General features: G+C 47.2%; 2 protein-coding genes across 11 annotated transcripts in view; both read left to right on the top strand.

Moving 5' to 3' along the window:
- Positions 1-3,005, top strand: part of FYN (FYN proto-oncogene, Src family tyrosine kinase) — a 140,308-nt gene extending 137,303 nt beyond the window's left edge. For all 10 annotated transcript variants that reach the window (XM_030033820.2, XM_041127478.1, XM_030033799.2 and 7 more), the window contains one exon: positions 1,674-3,005. In XM_030033820.2, coding sequence (XP_029889680.1) covers positions 1,674-1,882 — 209 coding nt within the window. In that variant the 3' untranslated portion in view covers positions 1,883-3,005. The remainder of the gene's footprint in view (positions 1-1,673) is intronic.
- Positions 3,006-10,818: 7,813 nt separating this feature from the next.
- TRAF3IP2 (TRAF3 interacting protein 2) overlaps positions 10,819-19,730 on the top strand; it is a 28,102-nt gene continuing 19,190 nt past the window's right edge. Inside the window, 4 exon segments of the mRNA XM_030033778.2 lie at positions 10,819-11,300; positions 11,848-12,076; positions 12,078-12,147; positions 12,150-12,205. Of these exon segments, the coding sequence (XP_029889638.1) occupies positions 11,263-11,300; positions 11,848-12,076; positions 12,078-12,147; positions 12,150-12,205 (393 nt within the window). The 5' untranslated portion in view covers positions 10,819-11,262.

The following is a 19,730-nucleotide window of genomic DNA, read 5'->3' as shown; positions in this document are numbered from 1 at the left end:
ACAAGCAGCTGGTATTTTACATAGTAAACAACAAGAAGCAAGTGGCAAGACCGTGCAAGGGGTGGTTACAGTAACAGGCAAGGAAAATGATCCTTACAGAGACACTGCAAATGGCTATCAGCAGGAGGAAATTACCCTGCCGAGATAAGAGGAAAAGGTGTTTTGTAATCCTAACATGAGATGAGATCTACATGTGGATGGTCAGGAAAGGCTGTATTTTGCAGATCCTTCTTTCAAAACATCTTTAAGAATTAAACACAGCCAGGACATGAGGATACAGGGTAAAGACCAAATACAAGGATACACCTAAGTTACCAGCCTAAATGCTGTGCAGTGTAAGGATATTATTCCCACTAGTCAAGGTGTAGAGTAGGCAAATGAATCTGTATTGAAGAAGGTGGTTGAATTATTTCTCACAAATAAGTTTACCAAAAATATGAGGTAGAGACCCGTAAGGGTCCTGAAGGTGGGACAAGAAAATTCTTCAAGAGGACACCCTGAAGGAACAGATTGGAGGAGACCCAGGGAAGGATGGTGTCATGGAAGCCAGGAGGAGGAGGAGAAGCTAACGGAAGGAGCACCATCAAGGGCTTATTTCTAGATTTGCTCATCGAGGAACCTAATTGTCCCCACTAGTTCTCCTGCAGAGCTGCTTGGCAGGACCCACCAAGTCAGAGGAGTGAAGCCTGCAGGTAGTTTTCAGCAGAGGACTGGGACACAGCTTGCCAAGTGGCAAGCCACAAAGCTTGCAGTCAGTGTGCACACTTTCTCTGAAATATTTCTGCATGCCTGTGGTGCCAGTCTTACCTTTGGTACTGTTAAAAAGCCAAAGGAATTACTGGAAGAGATATTTAAAGTTGAAGTTGACTGCAATTAATGTATGGTGAAAAGCACTTCAGCAGAGGAATCAAAGACTGAAGGGGTTGCATAGGAAAAGCAAGGTAGCGAAGGGCCTGGCTTGCCTCTTAGAGACAAGCATGATGGTAGTATAACCTTTCGCCTTTTTTGAGAGAGAGCTATGGTTCTGCAGTGGAGCTGTTTTGCTTGGCATTTGGCTTGTCTTCTGAGCAACTTGGTTCTGTTCTGGGTTGGGATGGAATAGTGGAACATGGTAGAAACAAGAGTAACCAGCACAGATCGTGGGAGTACAGATCAGCAGCAGCAGTAAGCTTCTGAACTGACGTTGAAGGTAATGCTGCTGGACATCCCCGGTAGCCCAAAGTAGCAGTTTGTCTTGAATTCTCTGCAGCATGACCTCACAGAGCACTTCAAGAAAGGACCATGCTCAGTGTGAGCGTTTCAACAATTAATCTTAATTTCTAGAATTTTGAATAGTATTTGTTGTAATGCATTTACCCTCCTTAACCACTAAACATAATATATTTCACAGCTACTGTTGTTGGAGAGGGAAAGCGCCAAATCCTGCCCATTGTAAGCCAAGAGGGTAACCATGGGAGCAGTGTTTTACTCATCACTGGATCCTAAAACCCTCTACTGAGAAAGAAAATAAGCCAGGTTACCTTGCAGTAGATGAAGAGCTGAAACAGGACATTGGGGTGGTTTTGTTTTGCTTGTCTGGACCTGATCAAGAACACCATATGTATTGTAGATATAGTTATACTTGGGTTAATTTTCCTGTAATTTAACAGTGTGGATTTGTCTGCCCTTTACAGGCATGAATAACCGTGAAGTCTTGGAGCAAGTAGAACGTGGTTATCGGATGCCATGTCCTCAGGACTGTCCCATCTCCTTGCACGAGCTTATGATCCACTGCTGGAAAAAAGACCCAGAGGAGCGTCCAACTTTCGAATATTTGCAGGGTTTCCTTGAAGACTACTTCACTGCAACAGAACCCCAGTACCAGCCTGGTGACAACCTGTAAATCCCTGGTCTCCAGACACTATCATGAATTACCAGGTGTTTCTCAGCCCTGCCCCACCTGCCCTTCAGCTTACAACTCCGTGATCGGCTTCTCCAGAGTGCAGCATCTCCCAGCACCGCCGTGCACAGGAGGGGCTGGAGCTGGGAACTTCCGCAGCCCTTGCCTATGACCACTTGTCCTAATAATCTGAATGTCCTGGATGAAAAGGAGAAAAACACTTGTTTTTTCTTAATCAAAGACTCCAAAACTGCATTGTATTGATGTTATGTAAACTGCAAAACCTCTGTTCATTGTAAATAGTAACTCAGTGCCAATAACTGATCCTAGTGCTTTCCTTTTTTTAAAACGCAAAACCTATGTGATTTTAACTAGTCTTCTCCTGATTCAACTAAAAGTATTATTTTCCAGAAGTGGCCTCTTTGTCTAAAACATTTTTTTTCATGTTTTAACAAAAAAAAAAAAAAAAATCAGGACAGGTGTTTGGTTTTTTGCTTTTTTATATATAAAATATATATAATATATATACATACCTGTACATACAGTATATGGGTGCTATTGCAGAGGAAACTCATTTGGAATTGAATGAATCCTACTGCAGCAGTACCCAGAAAGCGATAATTTTACTGCAGACATGAAAACACTGGTAGGATTCTGAAAACCAGTGATCTAATTTTTGGCTTTTGCCAAGCATGATTTTTTTAAATTGGATTGCACTTTTTGTTTATGATTATGTACCTGTAGGTGGTTGTAACTTTGCTCTTTCAGGAATCATGTGCTGTATTTACAGTAATGTTTCCAATGTTTGACAAGTGTGTGATGATTTGTTCTTGAAACTAAAATGAACATATTTAAAGCAAGAAAACTACACCATCACCGTTTGAACTGGAAAATTGAAACTGCAAGGACTTCTTGTATCAAAACATGTATACTGAAATGTTTCAAAAAGATTTATTAAACAGTGTAACCACATTCAGATGGTCTTAAAATCATAGCATTTTAGCCATGTCCACCTGCTAAACTGTTGGTCATGCAACTAGGATTTTTCTGTTTTATGTGTAACATTTTTCCATTGTAAAATAAGTGTGTTAAATGTCCTGTACTCCTAATGAAATTACTTTCTCTATGTCTGCAAGTTCTCCAGTGGAATTACTATGCACTTCTTTACATTTCATGGGGGATGCACAGAACAAAGTATTACCTTTTCAGTTGTCTGTACCAGCCTTGAATTACTTACGTTTAACCAAAAAAAAAAAAAAAAATTCCTTTCTATTTCTATTGAGTTTTTAATACTGAGTTGCAAATTTTAAAGTCTTAATTACATTTTGTTATGGTTTATTTGCAAGTTTACATTTTAAAACTGTTTAACTTTCTTAATTTAGTAATTAAAAAAAAAAGAGCATTTTACATTTGGATAGTTGTTCTTTTGTTTAAACTGTGGAGATAATGGTGAAGATGAGATAAAAACTTTTCAAGAAGGGGTGTCATGCCATTTGGGGCATCATATTTCATAGGATTATGCAGATCAGTTACCTATAGGACATCATTTTGCAAATTATGAAGTCAATATGTTTTTAAGCAGCTGGAGTTCAACTGTAAGGAAGATGGTTGAACGCATAGCTAGTCTCTCATTTCTCTGTTCTACAAGCGGTTTATTCTTTAGTAGTTCTGTTGCATTTAACGTGAATACTTTTACATTTACAAGTGTTGCAGGAAAAGATTTTCTATGCCTTGTATTGCTGTTATTGCTTTAAAATATTGCAGCCAAGTAAGACTTCCTGACAGTTGAAACTTTTTTTTTAATTATTTAATACTTAGATTGTGAATTCATATTCCGAATGTTCACACATTTTCTAAAGAGAACCTTTTTCCATTCCTGAAAACTAATCCAATAATGAATTGAGATTCAGAGAACAAATTGTCATCATTTTAATATTTTCTATACAAAACATTGACTGAAAATCCTCTTGCAAAGGAGACTTCCACACTTAGCCTTTCTTGAAGTGTGAATTTATATGGCAATGTTGCTTGTTACCAGATTTCCATGATAAATTGGTTAACGTTTTACATGTAGAGTCTATAAGTAATGTTATGTACATGATATATTCTATGTTGCTGTACCTGTAGCTGTGGAGTACTGAAGAGGCCATAATTCTTGTTGGACTTTTAGCTTCCTCTTAGTACTTACAAAGCAAGTGGTGGTCCTCTTTTTTCCCACAGCTACCCCCCTGCCTTAAAACGTCATCCACTGAACTGAGGACTCCGTAGTAACTCAGCGGGCTGGCGAAGCCAAAACGTCACGTACTCAGCCCAGTGCTCGGTGGCAAAGCATGGCCATTCTGCCAAATTCCTTAGCAGCCTTTGCTATGCCACAAACTTTTAAGCGCAGTTTCCATCTGTAATGCGGGATGAGCCTAAAACATTAGTTTTGCCTATGTTTCTCGTTGGAAGTAAGACTCAGATGGGGCATTGTTGGGGTTTTTATGGCCTTTATTTCTGATTCTTGGGTTTGCTGTTTCTTGTATCGCATTCGGTCTACGAGTACCATGTTGGTCTCTGCTGCATCTCTGCCGGCAGCTGGCTTGTGTGCAGACTGGTGTCACTGTTGAGTGGCAAATCCAGACCATTTCTCATCGGTAGCTCTTCTGCTTCTTTTTCTTAATGTTGGGAGTTTTGTTGTTTGGGTTTTTTAATCTCTCAAATAAAAACATTAGCAAAAATTTAAACAAGGTTGTTAGCATTTTTGCTATAAATTAATAAAAACCTTTTCCTAAGCACTGTGTATACACCACAAATAGCGGTGTGGTGACTGTAGAAGTAGAATTATGAGATTAAGAATCTCCTGTTCCCTCCAATAATCTTTTTTAATGTAAGGCTAAATAAATCCTATCCAGATAAAAACAATTGGCCAAATGCTCCCCCCACCGGCCCACCTGGCTCCCAACCGATCCATGGTGTGGCGGAGAAGTTCCAAAAAAGGTGACCTACCAGCAGCTGAAAGGACTCCGTGGGGTGAACCAGGCATCTCTAGGCCAAGCTTAATCCAATACCAGTCCCAGGAAAAATGACAGGTGGAAATGCAACACTGCCGTGAAAGGGACAGTTAGTACAATTAATGCCTGTTAACATATTTCTGTGGGAAGGAAATTACGTGAGACTCGGTGGGTCTTTGAAAAGGGTCCAAAGTTTGACAAAGGCACTAACATGATGTTATTTGGCTTCTGCAAACAGTGCTCGCCTTTTAGTTGTATGTGACGCTCTGTATTATATAATACCACTGTATTAATTATATAATTACCACTGTAGAAAAGCAAAGTAAATACAAAATAGAAAAGTGATTAACTGCTAAAATTACAAGAGTAATCACAAATGGAAAATCTGTCCCCAGTGCGAGTGTTTCTCCTGAAGCCTCTCTTGACTGGAAAGGACTACCTGCAGACCGAGAAGGCAGATTGCTAAATGTATTTGACCTTGCCACATAACTTCAAGGTGAGTGGGAAGCTGCTCAAATTTATTTTAATATGCACCATCCTTTTCTCAAATGCTGCAATAAAAAATGCAGTACACTAATGAATGCTACCACATTGTACCCAAGGGGTTTAAGGGCCTCACATGAGGCTGAGCCCAAGCATGCAAGAGCTATTAGGAGATATACAGTAGCTCCTCTTCTAATGTGTAGACAATATTCATTCATCAAAGAAGTCTTTTCCTGTCTAATGGGAAATTACCACCAGCAGTGCAGACAAAAGGATATTTATTTTCTCCAATCGTGTCAGTCTGAGGGTCTGTCTGTCTTTCCAGAATAATTGAAGTCTGTTTGTAGCTCAGAAATTTCATTGTGTTCTGCAATCTCAGTAAGCAGTGATTATAATTTCCTGTGACTCATATGCAGGGAAATTTTATCGCTGAAGGGGCTCCTGTCAATTGGGGCAGCATTCCCTGCCATCTTTACTGCAGAAGGGGACACTTCAATTTCGGGTCTTCCTGCACAGACCAAACCAGAACTCATGTCCTTTCAGCAGGAAAGGGAAAGAGGCCCCTTGCCAGGATGCCACCAGTGCAGGGTGTTAGTCTCTCCCTCTCAGCGCTTCTAAATTTGTCAGGAGATCTTCTGACAGCTAAAACCAGGTTACTGAGGTTCATTTTGAATGTAAGAGGGGAAATGCTAGCTTCACTTAAGTCTGTGAGATATTTTCTGTCGACTTTTAATACAGCCAGTGCTCTTGTGTGTGTGTGTATATATCTATATGTCAAAATGCAATTCGCACACAAAAACATCTATACCTACACAACCACCAACCCATCTCCTTGTATTCCTCCCCTGCAGCTGAATGCTTAACAAAAATGTAAGACCAGGACATGAGTAGATTAGAGGACAGAATGGTGTTAACAACAAAAGAGCTTCTCTTTTTTTTCTCCTTTTTTTTTTTTTTTTTCCCCTGGCTGCCACTATGTGATCAGTTATAATCCTTATTCCCAGGCCAGCGGTGGGGTGGTAGCAGCAAGCACTGCTGCTGCAGCCTGGTGATCCTGTGGGTCTCTGGCTACTGCAAAGAGCAACCTGCACCTGATTTCAAAGTCGGGGAGAGAAAACGTTTCTCCCAAGGGTATGGCTGCAGTTTGGGGCCTGCGGTGAGTATGCAGGAGGGCCAAAAAGGGAGAAAAGTGCCCTCCCAGGAAAAACAGGTCATTAGCTGGTAGGCTGTGCATCATGTCGTGTAGAGGGAGATCCAAAGGTTGCAGCACCAGCTGTGCTCGCAGCGCCCGTGTTTCGCTGTGCCCAGGGATTTAGGTGATCAGATTAAAGCAGGCTGGTGAGCATGAACTGCAGCTTCTGTTACCAAGTGTAAATATCTTCTCTGTTACAGAGTCAGGGTAAATAGTATATGTTCAAGATGGGGAAAAAAATCGCAGGACTGGCGTGCCTGTGACTGGAGGGGCAAGTGTTGCATTTGCCTGACCAGGCCAGATGGAAGTTTGATTGTTCTGCTCATTGTTGGGAATAACTCAGCATAAAGCTCTGTGAATAGCAAAAAGGGGCAAAGAGCAAAGAAATGAGATTATCCTCCTTCCTCTACAGCGGGGCTAGAGCTTGCCGAGGGCTCCGGTTTGCTTTTTTGTGCGTCAGCGTTTGTTGCCGAGCCCCCGCACCCAGAGTCTTGTGAAGTTTGCTCAGCTACTTATTGTTGCAGCTTCACACAAAATCCCTGAGCCCTGTAATGGATGGATTTTCATCTGGAAAAAGACAAAAGACAAAAGGATGCAGGGAAGCTTTCTGACCGTGTTGTAGCCTTACTCGCTGACCCTGGGGCTCACCCTCATGCTGGAGGCCTGCCCAAAAGCCCTGGCATCCCCTGCTCTTTATTCACTGCTGCAGTTCAGGCTCCGGGCTGCCTTCCAGCCCCACTACGCTGCTGGTCTTCCCCAGCTAGAAGATGCTACTGGTACGGGAAGGGTCCCTGGTGTTGGGGAAGGGGTGCGGGGGTCCCAGCGCACCCCTCCTGGCACTGCCGCTGGCCCGGGCTCCCGGAGGGGAGCGACGATGCAGAAGGGGCCTGCAGCTTCCCGGGATGCCCCCCTGGCTCCCGGAGCCGCCCCACTCCTGGCCGTCGGCAGCAGCTCGGGCATGACTGCGTGTGGCTGCAGCTGGGTCGTGGGGTGACTTGGCGGGGGGCTATGTTGGTGCAGCCCACGGTCCCAGTGACGACGGAGAAGCAGATGCTAACTCCTGCTCTCCTAAAAAAAGCAGAGGCAAAGAGCCAAATCAGGAACCGCTTTGCATCTTGAAGACAGAGGACTAGGTACATTTGATCATACGAGAGCTCAAGTGCTCCCTCAAATTCCCATGCCTCCCAAAAGCAGCGCGGCCGCCAGCTGAGCTTTGTATATGACCTCATATACATCAGGCGTATAAAACACATACCGCATACTGAACATTTGCATATGTTACACGTCTTTTGTTCCACTTGGGTGGCCTTCTCCTCCCCTTCCCCCTACCTCTCGTCCCATTACTCGCCCACGCAGCTCCCCTCACGTTATTCTAGACGTGTCATTTCTGAAGGACTACACATCCCGGTCCTGCGGAGAGTGGGGGCTCTGTTAATTGTCAAATGTTGAGTGGGTAATGATCAATGGATGACTAATTGGAAGCAAGAGGGAATAAAACAGGTATTACTTAGCTTCTCCTCTTAATTAGGAGGATGCATAATGCTGTGGGGAAAACCTTAACAAATGGCAGGAGGGGTTTTGTCATTATGCAAGGTTTAATTAGAAGCATTGCATGAGCTAACATCCAGGTACTGTTTTCTTTCCTTTCAGGTGTCTCTCCAGGACGTGACTGAAAAATGCCAAGGCAGGAGCCTTAAAAAAAAATAAGTGGAAAATATTTTTGTAGGCAAGTGCCTAGCAATCTAAACAGCAAGACATGGAAGAAAGCCCCAGTTTCCCTGGCAGTGCAAAAGCAGCGAGGGGCGAGCTGAATGCAGAGAAGTGGAGCGAGAGGGTCGTGTGCGTTATGCTGAGGCAGATGGGATTAAATGTTCATCGCAAAGTCTCCAGGTTAATTCACAGCACCAATGTTAAAACTGGAGCAACGTGACAGGGCTTTATTTGAACAGTTAATCATTTGGAAGCAAAAACATTTATGATTTAGTTCTCTGAATATATAGATGCGGTAGGAAATACAAGAAGCGGCACTCAATATTTACATTATCTTCCTAATCAAAAAAGAAATATTACAACTCCTGAAGGACTAGGAACTACTTGTTATAAAAAAGCTCCATGTTAGTTGCCTTGCCAATGAAAACACTCATCCTGCACTTGAATATTAATCTGTACTTTCTAAGATGGGCCCAATATGACGCATCACATTCTGCTTGTAAATAAAGTACAGATGAGATACTAACTTTAAAGAGTTCAGAGTTTGATCCAGCTTTCAGTGAAGTCAGTAGGAAGACTTCAGTAAATATAAAACGGCCTTCAGAAAGCAATTAGGATGGCCTCAGTTTCGGGGATGGGGGAGGCTCTTGAAATGGTGAAATAAACTTGGATATCTGTTCTCTAAGTTTCCTAATCCAAAACCAAGTTAATTGATAGCAGTTTCTACAACTCTGTGGGACTGCACTTAGGTTTGGGCTGGACCTCATCTTTGCTTTGAAACCCACTCAGCAGACAGTGCTGTTAACACGGTTAGCAGAGAGTCTCTTTGAAGCTTTTTTTTTTTTTCTTTTCTTTCCTCTTTCTCAGGCTGCTAAGAAAGTATGTAAAGCTCAAGTGAGAGGAACTGCCCCAAGTACCTGCTGGTTTCTGAGGTTTGGCAAGTCAAAGAGGGGACAGAGAGTGGTCCTTTGGCCACGGCTGCAGACACCATTAGGGCCGTAGGTGTGATTTTCTGGACCTGGAAGTGCTCCCACGAGTGTCAGATGTCACATCGTATTCCCTGGGCATCACATCCTTCGGATCCAGGCTGCTCTGCGCTCCTTTCTTTGGCCCACAGATACCACTTCAAATGAAGATAGGTATGAGTGGTCAGGATGGAAATAACCCCAGGAGACTGAATGCTGAGTGAGCTAGCATTAATTCCCAGGGGCATTTCTAGGTGGCCAAGTAAAATATATATGGAGCTACTGGAGAGAGCCCAGTGAAGGACCACAAAGGTGATGAAGGGACTGGAGCATCTGACATATGAGGGAAGGCTGAGAGAGCTGGGACTGTTCAGCCTGGAGAAGAGAAGGCTCAGGGGGATCTCATCAATGTATGCAAATACCTGAAGGGAGGATGCAAAGAGGATGGAGCCGGGCTCTTCTCAGTGGCAGGACCAGAGGCAATGGGCACAAACTGAAACACAGGAGGATCTTTCTGAACACCAGGAAACATGTTTTCGCTGTGAGGGTGACCAAGCACTGGCACAGGTTGCCCAGAGAGCTTGTGGAGTCTCCATCCTTGGAGATATTCAAAACCCAACTGGTCGTGGTCCTGGGCAGCTGTCTCTAGGTGGCCCTGCTGGAGCAGGGGGGTTGGACCAGATGACCTCCAGAGCTCCTTTCCAGCCTCAACCCTTCTGCGATCGCACGTGTGTGTGTGATTCTGTGTGAAAACGAACAGCCTGAGGCTTCGCGACTTCTCTGTCCAGCCACATCCCATATGCTCCAACTGTCTGCCGGCCCCAGGGCACCTCACCAGACGGGGACCCTGGCCAAGCTCTGCTGGGCCAGGCTGGTGAGGGTCACGGCCACAGCCACCCTCCTCTGGCCAGCTGGCAGCTGCCTACAGGTGGCCACTGTTGTTTGCTGTGCGTTGCGGCCCGGGTCCGACCGGCGGAGAACGGGAGAAGACCGTCCATATCTGTCATCAGCAAAGGAGGCCGCTCCGCTGAGGGAACGCTCTGCCCGCCAAGTCCGCGTGCCCGGCCATGGCTGCCCGCTCTCCCTGGGGAGACGGCTGTTGCGCTACAAACGCCGTGCAAGTCCTTCGCGTAAGCGCCGGGGAGGTCAGGCGCTCCTCAGAGCAGCTCTCCCGCCCCGCTCCCATCCTGCCCACGGTCACCCAGGCCCCCATTTTGGCTCCTGCGCGGCCTCGGGCCCCTCGCTACCCTTCCCCGCCGTGGCACGCAGGCTGAAGTAGTGGGGCCGTCACCGCTCCAGGGCGGGAGGCTGGTGGGGAGGCCGGCGAGCGCGGGGCAGCCGCCAGAGCCGGGTTCGGCACGGCTCAGGGCTGAGGCAGCCCTGCTGAAAATGGCGGCTGTCGGGGTGTTCGCGGTCTGTGCAGCAGAGCCGCCGCGCTCGAGTCCGAACCAGAGGGATTAAGCCTTGAGCTGACCCAAACAGCCGCGGTTGTAACGCAGCCGCAAGCATCGGCCGGCCGGCGCGTCTGGGCGGTCGGGGGGCAGCGAAGGACAGCTCCGGGATGCCCCAAAAGGGAGGTTGACGTCCTGCTGGCTGGGCCAGGCTGACGTGGGGTTTCTCCAGGAGGAAGGTAAGCTCAGGCTGCGAGGCGTCACCGCGCTGCCACGGATAAAATCGTATTTAGTGCTCGGCTGGGGGCACGTGCAGCTCCCAGCCGCTTCAATTTTCCCTCCAGAAACGTGGGCAGTCACTCCCCGACAAGAGGAAATTAGCGCCTGGGTCACGGCTTCAACTCGTGACCGTAAAGAGGGGCTGGCGGAGCGGCGGGCACCCGGAGAGGGCCTGTCCTTGTGGGGAGGAATGCCGGGCAGGCGGCTCCCTCCTCCGCCCCCAGTGCCGCAGGAAGGAGAAGCGGTGGCACTGCCCGAGCGAGGAGCTCGGGGCTGGTTTAGACGTCCCTGAGCGCGCCGGCTGGCCGACCAGGCATTAAGGCAGCGTGTGGTGGCAGCCCACGGACTCCTACAGGATGAAGAGCTGTGCATGACTTGCAGCCAAGCCAGACTCCTCCTAGGGTTAAAGTAAGAAAATGTAGGCTAAAGATCAGGAAGAGCTTCTTGGCAGGGAAACGCGCTGAGTGGGGGGGGTCGGGAAAGCGGTTGTAGGCTGGGGTGCGCAGCTGCGTCCAGCAGGCACGCCGGGGACCACCGCCGTGGAGCCTGGCAGCGCGCCGACGAAGCGGCCGGCGTGGCTTGCCGGGGCTCTTCGAACCCCACCGCGCTGTGCCATCAGCGCCGGCGTTACTGGGCTTTCAGGAGCTGTGCGAATACGTAAGGGTTTCAGCTTGTAGGAAAAGCGAGTTTCTGCTCCTTGGGGGTGTAGAGAGAAACTTGGAAGTGTCTAGAAGTCTAACCTAAAAGAAAAAAGCAGATGAGAAATCCTATTTTTGTTCTTTATATAGTTCTTACGCCCATCATGTGATTGTCTTCAGTTGTCTGAATCACAGTTGGTTTAACTTTTGTCATTGACAGTAAGCGACTGAGGACTAAAAAGCAAAGGATGACTTTCCCAGCGAGGCACACTGTTTAGGAATCACACCGGGTTTCCCCTACAGTTATTTATCTGCAGGGCTCACGCAGAGGCAGCCTGGCTTCCTACGAGAGAGGGGGCGAGCCGCACGCAGGCATTTCGAGAGTGTTTTAAGCTTCAAAGTGTCACTCCCCCATGGAGGCTCTCCCACCGCCGCCGCGTTGTGCCGTGCCGTGCCGTGCCATGCCTGCCTCTTCCACTTCCTGCTGCAGAGCCAGTTCTGCCGCTTACCTGGGAGAGGCAGGGAGGGTGTCGTAAAAGGAGGAGGTAAAAAAACCACCCGGCTGGCCGAGGAAGGAGACCCGGGCACGCCAAGAGAGCGACGGGTTGCGCAGGAGGCACGCCAGCCCTCTCGCTTTCCTCGGTCAGCTCAGCGCAAGCCTCCCTCGCCCGCAAGGTAAGAAGGGTCAGAGATGCTGCCTTTCTCGGGCCCTGTTTGTAATTAGCTGTTGACCCACTTCTGGTTCTCAGTTGGGGGGGGGGGGGTGTCCCTCAAATTGTTGTCTCGCTCCCTTCCCCCCCTCCTCTCGTGTAACGATAGCCTGAGTTTCACAGATGGTTGCAACATGTTTCAGCCATTTCACTGCAGTTTTGTCGTGTTTTTTTTAAATCAGGAGGGTTTGGGGGTAAACACTGGGAATGGATACACCTGGTGTCGAAATGTTGTCCTGCCTATTTACGTAGCTGCCTGGCAATGCCTGGCAGCCAGGCCCGCTCCCGCTCCCGCCCTGCACGGCTGTGCAGCCTCAAGGTGGTTTGTGGGCCAATGGCCCTCTCCTCTCCTCTCCTCTCCTCTCCTCTCCTCTCCTCTCCTCTCCTCTCCTCTCCTCTCCTCTCCTCTCCTCTCCTCTCCTCTCCTCTCCTCTCCTCTCCTCTCCTCTCCTCTCCTCTCCTCTCCTCTCCTCTCCTCTCCTCTCCTCTCTTCTCTCCTCTCCCCTCTCTCCTCCTCTCCTCCCCCTGCAGCGCTGCTCAAGGCTGTGTAGGACAGGTCCACGGACCTGGTGAGAGAGAGGAGGCTGGAAAGCATGAAGAAAACAGGATCATAGACCCTGTTTGCACCATTCTCCATGGCGTTGGTATGGAAACAGTGGGAGCGAGCCGGTAGTACTTCTTTTTAATTAGAGTAAAATCAGCCATATAAAACCCGCTCCCATTTCACACGGTAACTGATTGTTCCAGGACTCGGGTTTTGTAGGGCAAATGTTGGCTGGGCAACGAGAATGGCAGATCTAAGCTTACTGGTCCCCGACCGCCACCACGGGCCACCAGACCAGAAATTCCCATTTCCTGCAAGCCCCGGGCTTGTTCAAGGCTTGGCCTGGCCGCATCCGTGCCGTCTCAGGCGGGCGGCGATGCCCCGTCACCGCCGGACGGGGCTGTGAGCCCCGCAGCGGGTGACGCCGAAGACGGGGGCGCGAGGGGTGCTGGCCGCAGGGCCGGTGCCCCAGCGGGCGCTCGCCAATGCCCCTGGCTGCTGGCGAGCGCCTGCCGATTGTGCTGCTGCCTGCGATGCCGTCAGCTTCTGAGGCCGGGCTTGCTCTTGCTGAGCACCAGCGATGTCTTGAAGCATGCTGGGGGGTTTTTTGGTTTTTTTTTTTTTTTTATGGGGTTGGGTTTTCTTTTTGTCTTTCTAAGGCAGGAAAGAAGGCATGTGCAATTATGGTGTTCGTGTCTGTCTGTGCCCTCCACCCCCAGCAGTGACTTATGAAGTTTGATAGAGGGTACACATCTGAAAGAGATATACATTTTTGCACATTCCATGAAAGCAAGTGAGCGAAGCTGTTCTCACACCAGCCGAGGGAGACATGTCAGGTCCCCTGGGCTTCCCCATGCCCTCCCACCACCCACGCACCCTGCAGCCCTCACGCTGCAGAGCAGGGAGAGCGGTTAGGGATGAAGGATACATCAGCCCCGCAAAATGCTGGAGGTTCTCCCTTATTAGGAACCAGAGGCTCCTAATAAGGGGCCTTATTCGTAAGGCATGAAGCTATAGGAAAGCAGGCTGGAGAGATTTACGCCTCTCGGGGTGGTCCCCCCATCCAACCCCACTCAGCTAGCCCCAATTTTGTGCCAGCATTTTTAGACGTCCCAGGGCCGTGGGATAGCCCAGTTTGGGGGTTATTCAGTGCCTGTGGGAGTTTTATCAGCATCAGAAATAGGTGGGAAGTAATCTCTGAAAAACAAACGCATTTTTAAGGATACCTAAGATCATTGCAGACATTTTTATATTTCACAAATATTAGAAACCTGGCAGAGAATGCTGCCTATATGTGAGATGCCTGTTTGGATCCTTCCTGAGGATGTTGCGCTTAGAGTTTCCTATTGCCTAGCATTCCTATTACGCGCATATCGAAGTCTACACTAAAGAGGTGAAAAATATCAGGTGCTAGCCATTGCACCATGGATTGCCCAGTGAAGCAACATTAGTGCTGCAAAAGGGAACGTGATGTTTGCCATGCAGGGAGGGTTGGAAGTTTGTTCTCCTGTTCTCCCAGCGTATGTAGACTTTCATGCCACGGCTGCAGAAAATATGTAAAAGAGCAACATAGTCAGTGTGGAAGAGGAACATTGTTTTCATATTCTTTTTCTACTTTTTCCAGAAGTTGTAAAAATAAACATCACCTGCCCTAGAGGGCTTCAAATCTGGGCTAGGAATGTGACACATTGCCTTAGTCTTCGCTGTGGAGGGTACCCAAGGGAGACGGTTAAGCACCCGTGATGACAGCAGCCAAAATTCTTCATGGTGAAGTGTGAAACTCTGGAGCTTGGATTTCCTTGGCTGTGTTTATTTAGGTTATAGACCCAAAACAGTTCCCACATTTGCACTTGCTCTTCTTAGAAGGATTTGTCTCTGGGCTTTTTTGAGGAAAGTTTCTTTCTCGTGTTTCTGTAGGGAAAGCTGCACTGAAGGCAAGTGTACTCACACGCTTAGGCTTATCTGACCCCATGGCAACAGCATTTGTTGTAATCTCAACATGTGCACCCTCACGGCAGCTTGCAAATTCTGCATCCGCTTACTCTCATCCTGCAGATGGATATCAGCAGCACCAGGGATTTTAAAGGATTCAGCCAAAGTACACAGGAATTATTTGGAAATCAAGAAATTCCTGTCTATCCCCACCCCTTGTGAACTCAGCTTTGCCTTAATCTATACCCGTGCCATTTCAGAAATGCCATGACTGGTGAATAAAAAAACCCTTCCCTTGTGTGTTGTGCACCAAGGAAGGTGAGGTTTCTTTCTCATCCTAATATTTTCTTTTTTAACAATGTAGACAAATATAACTTTGATCAAAAGAGCAAAGATATTTTCCCCCTCTCCGGAAGTGACAGGGAGCGCAGCTATGCTCGCATTGCAGAGTCTCTCTCCTGTTTCTTCACAACAGAAGTTTTCTAATCAAAAGCAGATAGATGGTTAGTGCGTGTTTTGGGACAGCGCATCCTGACAAGTCTTCTAGCTGGGAAACAGATGAAATACCTGACGGATTTTGCAATCAGCCGCAAGAAAACCACACAGATGAGCCCGAGCCCCACACCCTTCCTCTCCCTGGGCAGCCCCTTGCCTCCGTCGAATGTTTTTTAGGGGAGTTTGGCCCTTGCTTCAAACTTGGGCGCTCAGGCCCATCCCTACCGACCTGCAGGAGAATTTGTTCCCCTTCGTTTATGCTCTCCCCGCAGCTTCCTGGGAGCGGCCGTCGCCAGCAGCGGCCAGCCGTGAGCAGGAGGGCTGGGCAGCCTCCCTCCGGGCTCCTTGGCAGGAGCAGCGGGAGAACCTCTCCAGGTGTGGGAAGCCTCGCAAGGGAGCTGGGATGGGCTTTCTTCCCAGGAGCTTGAGTCACTGAGCACCCACCCGGGGAAGGTTATTTGCTGAATTAATGCATGTTGCAGAACTGGGTGTATGAGCAGAGGAAGGAAGAGAAGGAGAAAGGGTGGTTTAAGGAGTTTCCTTGACATTTTTGAGAGCAGTCCAGGCCTGGCTGCTCTGTCTTTTAGGAAGGGCCTCTTCACTTTATTACAAGCAGGAATATAGGCAACAGCTCCAGCTGGTTATCAGTAATCTCCTGCATAGTCATAGGTGCAGGGGGGATATTAAATTCTCGAAGCTTTCTGGCAATATCATGATCTGACTTGAAGCTGCAGTGTCTTTGGAAATGAGATCGGGCACGATCTACGCTCTCCAGTGGTTTCCATGCCAGAAAAGGGATCAGGCTACAGGTTTCTGAGGGTATTTCAATATGCTGAAGCATTCCTTTACACTAATTCTTCAACACGGGAGACCTAAGCAAGTAATTTTTGTGTCCTAACTATATTTGCAGGATAAGCTAACTAGAAAAGTCAAAGAAAGCCTAATGAAACTCTGCGGTACAAGGCAACATAAAATACCAGGATAATGGGCTCAGCGTTGGGTCTTTTTCCAAAAGCTGAGGGTCTTCAGCAGAGCAGAAACAATGTCTTGAAGCACTGCTGTTGGAGGAGGATGTTTCTGAATCATCTGTAACATTTCCAGCAACGTGGGGATTTCTCTCGGGAATTCCCATCCACATACCATTGCCAGCATTGCTCAAAAAAGTGTTCAGCACGTCCTGGGGTTAATTTATCCTCAGGGCCATCTCTACAGACAGAGCTCTGCTGTTTTAACAGCTTCGCTCTCCAACCAGAGCTACTGAGGGAGGAGGAGGATGAAGTCACTTTTTCTCCTTTTTAATGATGTGTCTGTTTTAACACCAAAGCCCTTGGCCCCTCAGTGCCTCCTACCTCCGCCCTGCGGGAGCAGGGGCTGTGCGTGGGTATCAAAGCTCAGCTTTCGCTGCTCAGCTATCCTGCAGCAGGGTCTAAGCAAAATCATATTTTAAAAAACTAGAAGCTTTTGCAGGTAAAAACACAAGTGATGGAATCAGGTCTTTCTTCTGTCTGACCAAATTATTTTTACTTAGATATTTGGAGTCATTTTCATAATGTTTAGCTCATGTTACACAGGAAAGAAATAAGGCTGTCATTTAAATATTAAATTGATTTGAGAGATAAAGAGGTATTTGTCCTTTCAGAGGGCTAAACTAATAGGAAAGGCATTTTTAAACTATTCTGAAGTAAGCCATTTGAAGAGTTTGGGAGCTGATCATTTGCAATAAAGTTTAATATAGTCTTAATATCCCTCGTCCAAAAGGCAGAGTAAATACACTAAATAACAAACTGAAGAAAACAAGTCTGAATTTTTTCTGCCCATATTGTGCCTTTCATTAGGTCCACACAGTCTGTGCGTGATCCGTTTCACAGATAGCCAAATGTTAGCAATGGAACTAAAAAAAAAGACCAAAAACTTTGGAGGTTGTAGCCTCCAAAGGAATTCAGTAACTTTTAAATCCCATCTGACATCCAATCCAAAACCTACTGAAGTCAATAGAGAGATTCCCATTTCCTTCACTGAGTTCTGGACTGAGTTCTCGGTTTCTCTGCAGAAATCTGTTCTTCTTGTCATGGTGCTAAACTAAAGGTGGTTGAATACAGAGGATCTGAGTTCAAAGTGTTTTCTAGCAATTTGATCTGACTACTTCAGAGACCATCAAAGAAGCATCTTAGTGTGTGAGGCATTGCAAATTTATTTCTGAAAAGCCACGTTTGGGTGTTTGCTAGGCATTATATCTAACGGGGGAGACGCTCAGACAACACATGTGGCTAAAGAGCTGGAGCTGTACCCCAGTACCGCACAGCTGAGCTTGTGCTTTGTGAACAACAGGGTGAATTTTGCACAAGGAACCAGTTCACTGGAGATGCTCGAGGCGGGGTGGGGGGAATAAGATTTTGCAATATGATTTGTGCTGCTCGAGTGCATGTCATTCAGCTTACAAGCAAACGGACAGAGATACCTACAAGTCGAAGCATGTCTGAGCAGGCACTTCGAGGCCAGACGATCCAAGGGTCAGGTTTACAAAGCTGTTGAGATGAGGGAAAGGCAGATTCCTTGCAGGGAGTTTGACACCTAACCTTCACAGGCTCTTCTCTAAGTCTAGTAGGGGACCACTCTGCAGCTTTACACCCTGATTTGCGTAAATCTGACTTTGCGCTGTACTGTCCTGGTGAGTCACCACCACAGGACAGTCATCATTTAAACTGCCATCTGACCAAAGGTCCCAGGTAATGGACATTTTGCCACCACCGCGCAGGACAGCGCAGTCCCCGTCACGGTTCTGTGCTGATTATGAGAGCTCGAGGTTTTCCCTTTCCCATCACATCGGTTATGACTGTCAGAGAACCATGACTCAGCGAGCAGGGCCGGCGTTGGTGACGTGGCGTACAGGAAAAGCGATGCAACTGCAGGGAGACGTGTGTGGTGGTGGTGAGCTGACCGTCAGGATTTCAAGCCTGGGTGCTTGTATGGGAAGGAGCTGGTTTGGCACCAGACCCAGCGCGCTCACGCAGGGGGCTGCAGCTGTCAGAGCAGCAGCCTGTTCGCTGTGTTGGTGCAACTAATAGCTGCTCTGAGGACTTGCCTACATGGGAAAATTTACCAGCATAATTATCCCACTGTAATTATCCCAGGATAACTCTCCCTGTGCATGTGCTTATTATACCATAGGATATGTACGAATATATGGTAAATCTTCTGCATAGATGGGTTTTAAGTTACACTGAGGAGGAGTATTTACATTGCAGCCCAGCAGCAAAGCACAGTTTTTATCCTACTTCCCAGCAAATGTTACACCCAGAATTTTCTATGCCAGAGGTACTTTCAGTGGGAAATATACATCATTTGTTCTGATCAGCATGAATGGAAAGCCTCACACTTGCCCTATAGCATGGGGCACATAATTTGCCTTCACAGAATTGCTGTGGGAGCCGGGGCGAAGGTTGGGACACTGCCTTATACCTCTCTGTGATCCTGTTCAACTGTCTTTAATACTGTGGACATTTGAATATGTTCTTCATTTGACCTTTCTGTTCAAGCTACTGTGACTGAAGTTGGGAGAAATCCTTGGATCACTAAAAGCTCCTCAAATGTGTTGTGATTTTGACTTTCTTTACCAGGCTTTCAAGCCAGATCTTGTTCCCAAACGTTGTCATTCCTGTTGCTTGAGTGCTTAGTCCATTCTTCTCTGATAACTCTCCTACTTGGGATTTTAGCTTCTCCAATGTGATAGAAGGAAAACAGCTGGGGAAATTATGAGCACTGGGCTTGTTTCTCTATAATCCATGGTAACAGATAAAATTGGCTGGGAGCAAGGCAATCTGCACCCCTGTATAAGAGGATGAAGATGGCTGCGCTTCCTGAAGCCCACTCAGCATTCACCCATCACTGCTGCTGTCATTCCAAGTGAAGGTGGAGCAGAGGCGCCCACCACCAGAGATCGCTTGGCTGGACCAAATTTACTGACAGCATCCCCAAAAGGAAGTGATAATTTTGATGTTTGGGCCCAAGCCAATTCCAAAGGAAGGGAAAAAAAAAATCCAAACAGTAACTAATGTCTCTAAATTGTCTTTTAATTTTCAATAATTTGAAATAACAACAGCCATGTGGTAATAGGCTGGATGAAGTGGTTTGATAAAATAAGCAGCAACACTTGGAAACAAGATTTGGAGTTGAAATTACTCAGCTAGGTGTGTGGTGAAGTTTAGATCCGAGGCATTGGTGTGAAGCTATTATTAGAAGGTCCGGAGTAAAATAATTGCAAGTGATTTTGTTCCCTGGAATATGCCTGAGCCAAACCTCCAGACCTAAGCAGCCTGCTCTTTTGCCAGGTGCAGAAATTACCTCTGAGAGACAGTTCATGTGCTTTTCCCCCCCCCAGTCTCAGCAGGAACAGTAAGTTCCAGAAATCCCATAAAAGCGTCTGTTTTGCGCAATGCGATTTCCAGAACTCTGACCGGTATGTCTTTTCCAGTCTCTGAGATAGAGTTATTTTAGGATTATTGCCTGTGTGAAACTGTAC

This window comes from Aquila chrysaetos, chromosome 2 (genome assembly GCF_900496995.4).
Source record: "Aquila chrysaetos chrysaetos chromosome 2, bAquChr1.4, whole genome shotgun sequence".
In the NCBI taxonomy this organism is placed as follows: domain Eukaryota; kingdom Metazoa; phylum Chordata; class Aves; order Accipitriformes; family Accipitridae; genus Aquila; species Aquila chrysaetos.
Note: the sequence above shows the minus strand (reverse complement) of the source record. Positions and strands in the feature narration are given on the sequence as shown.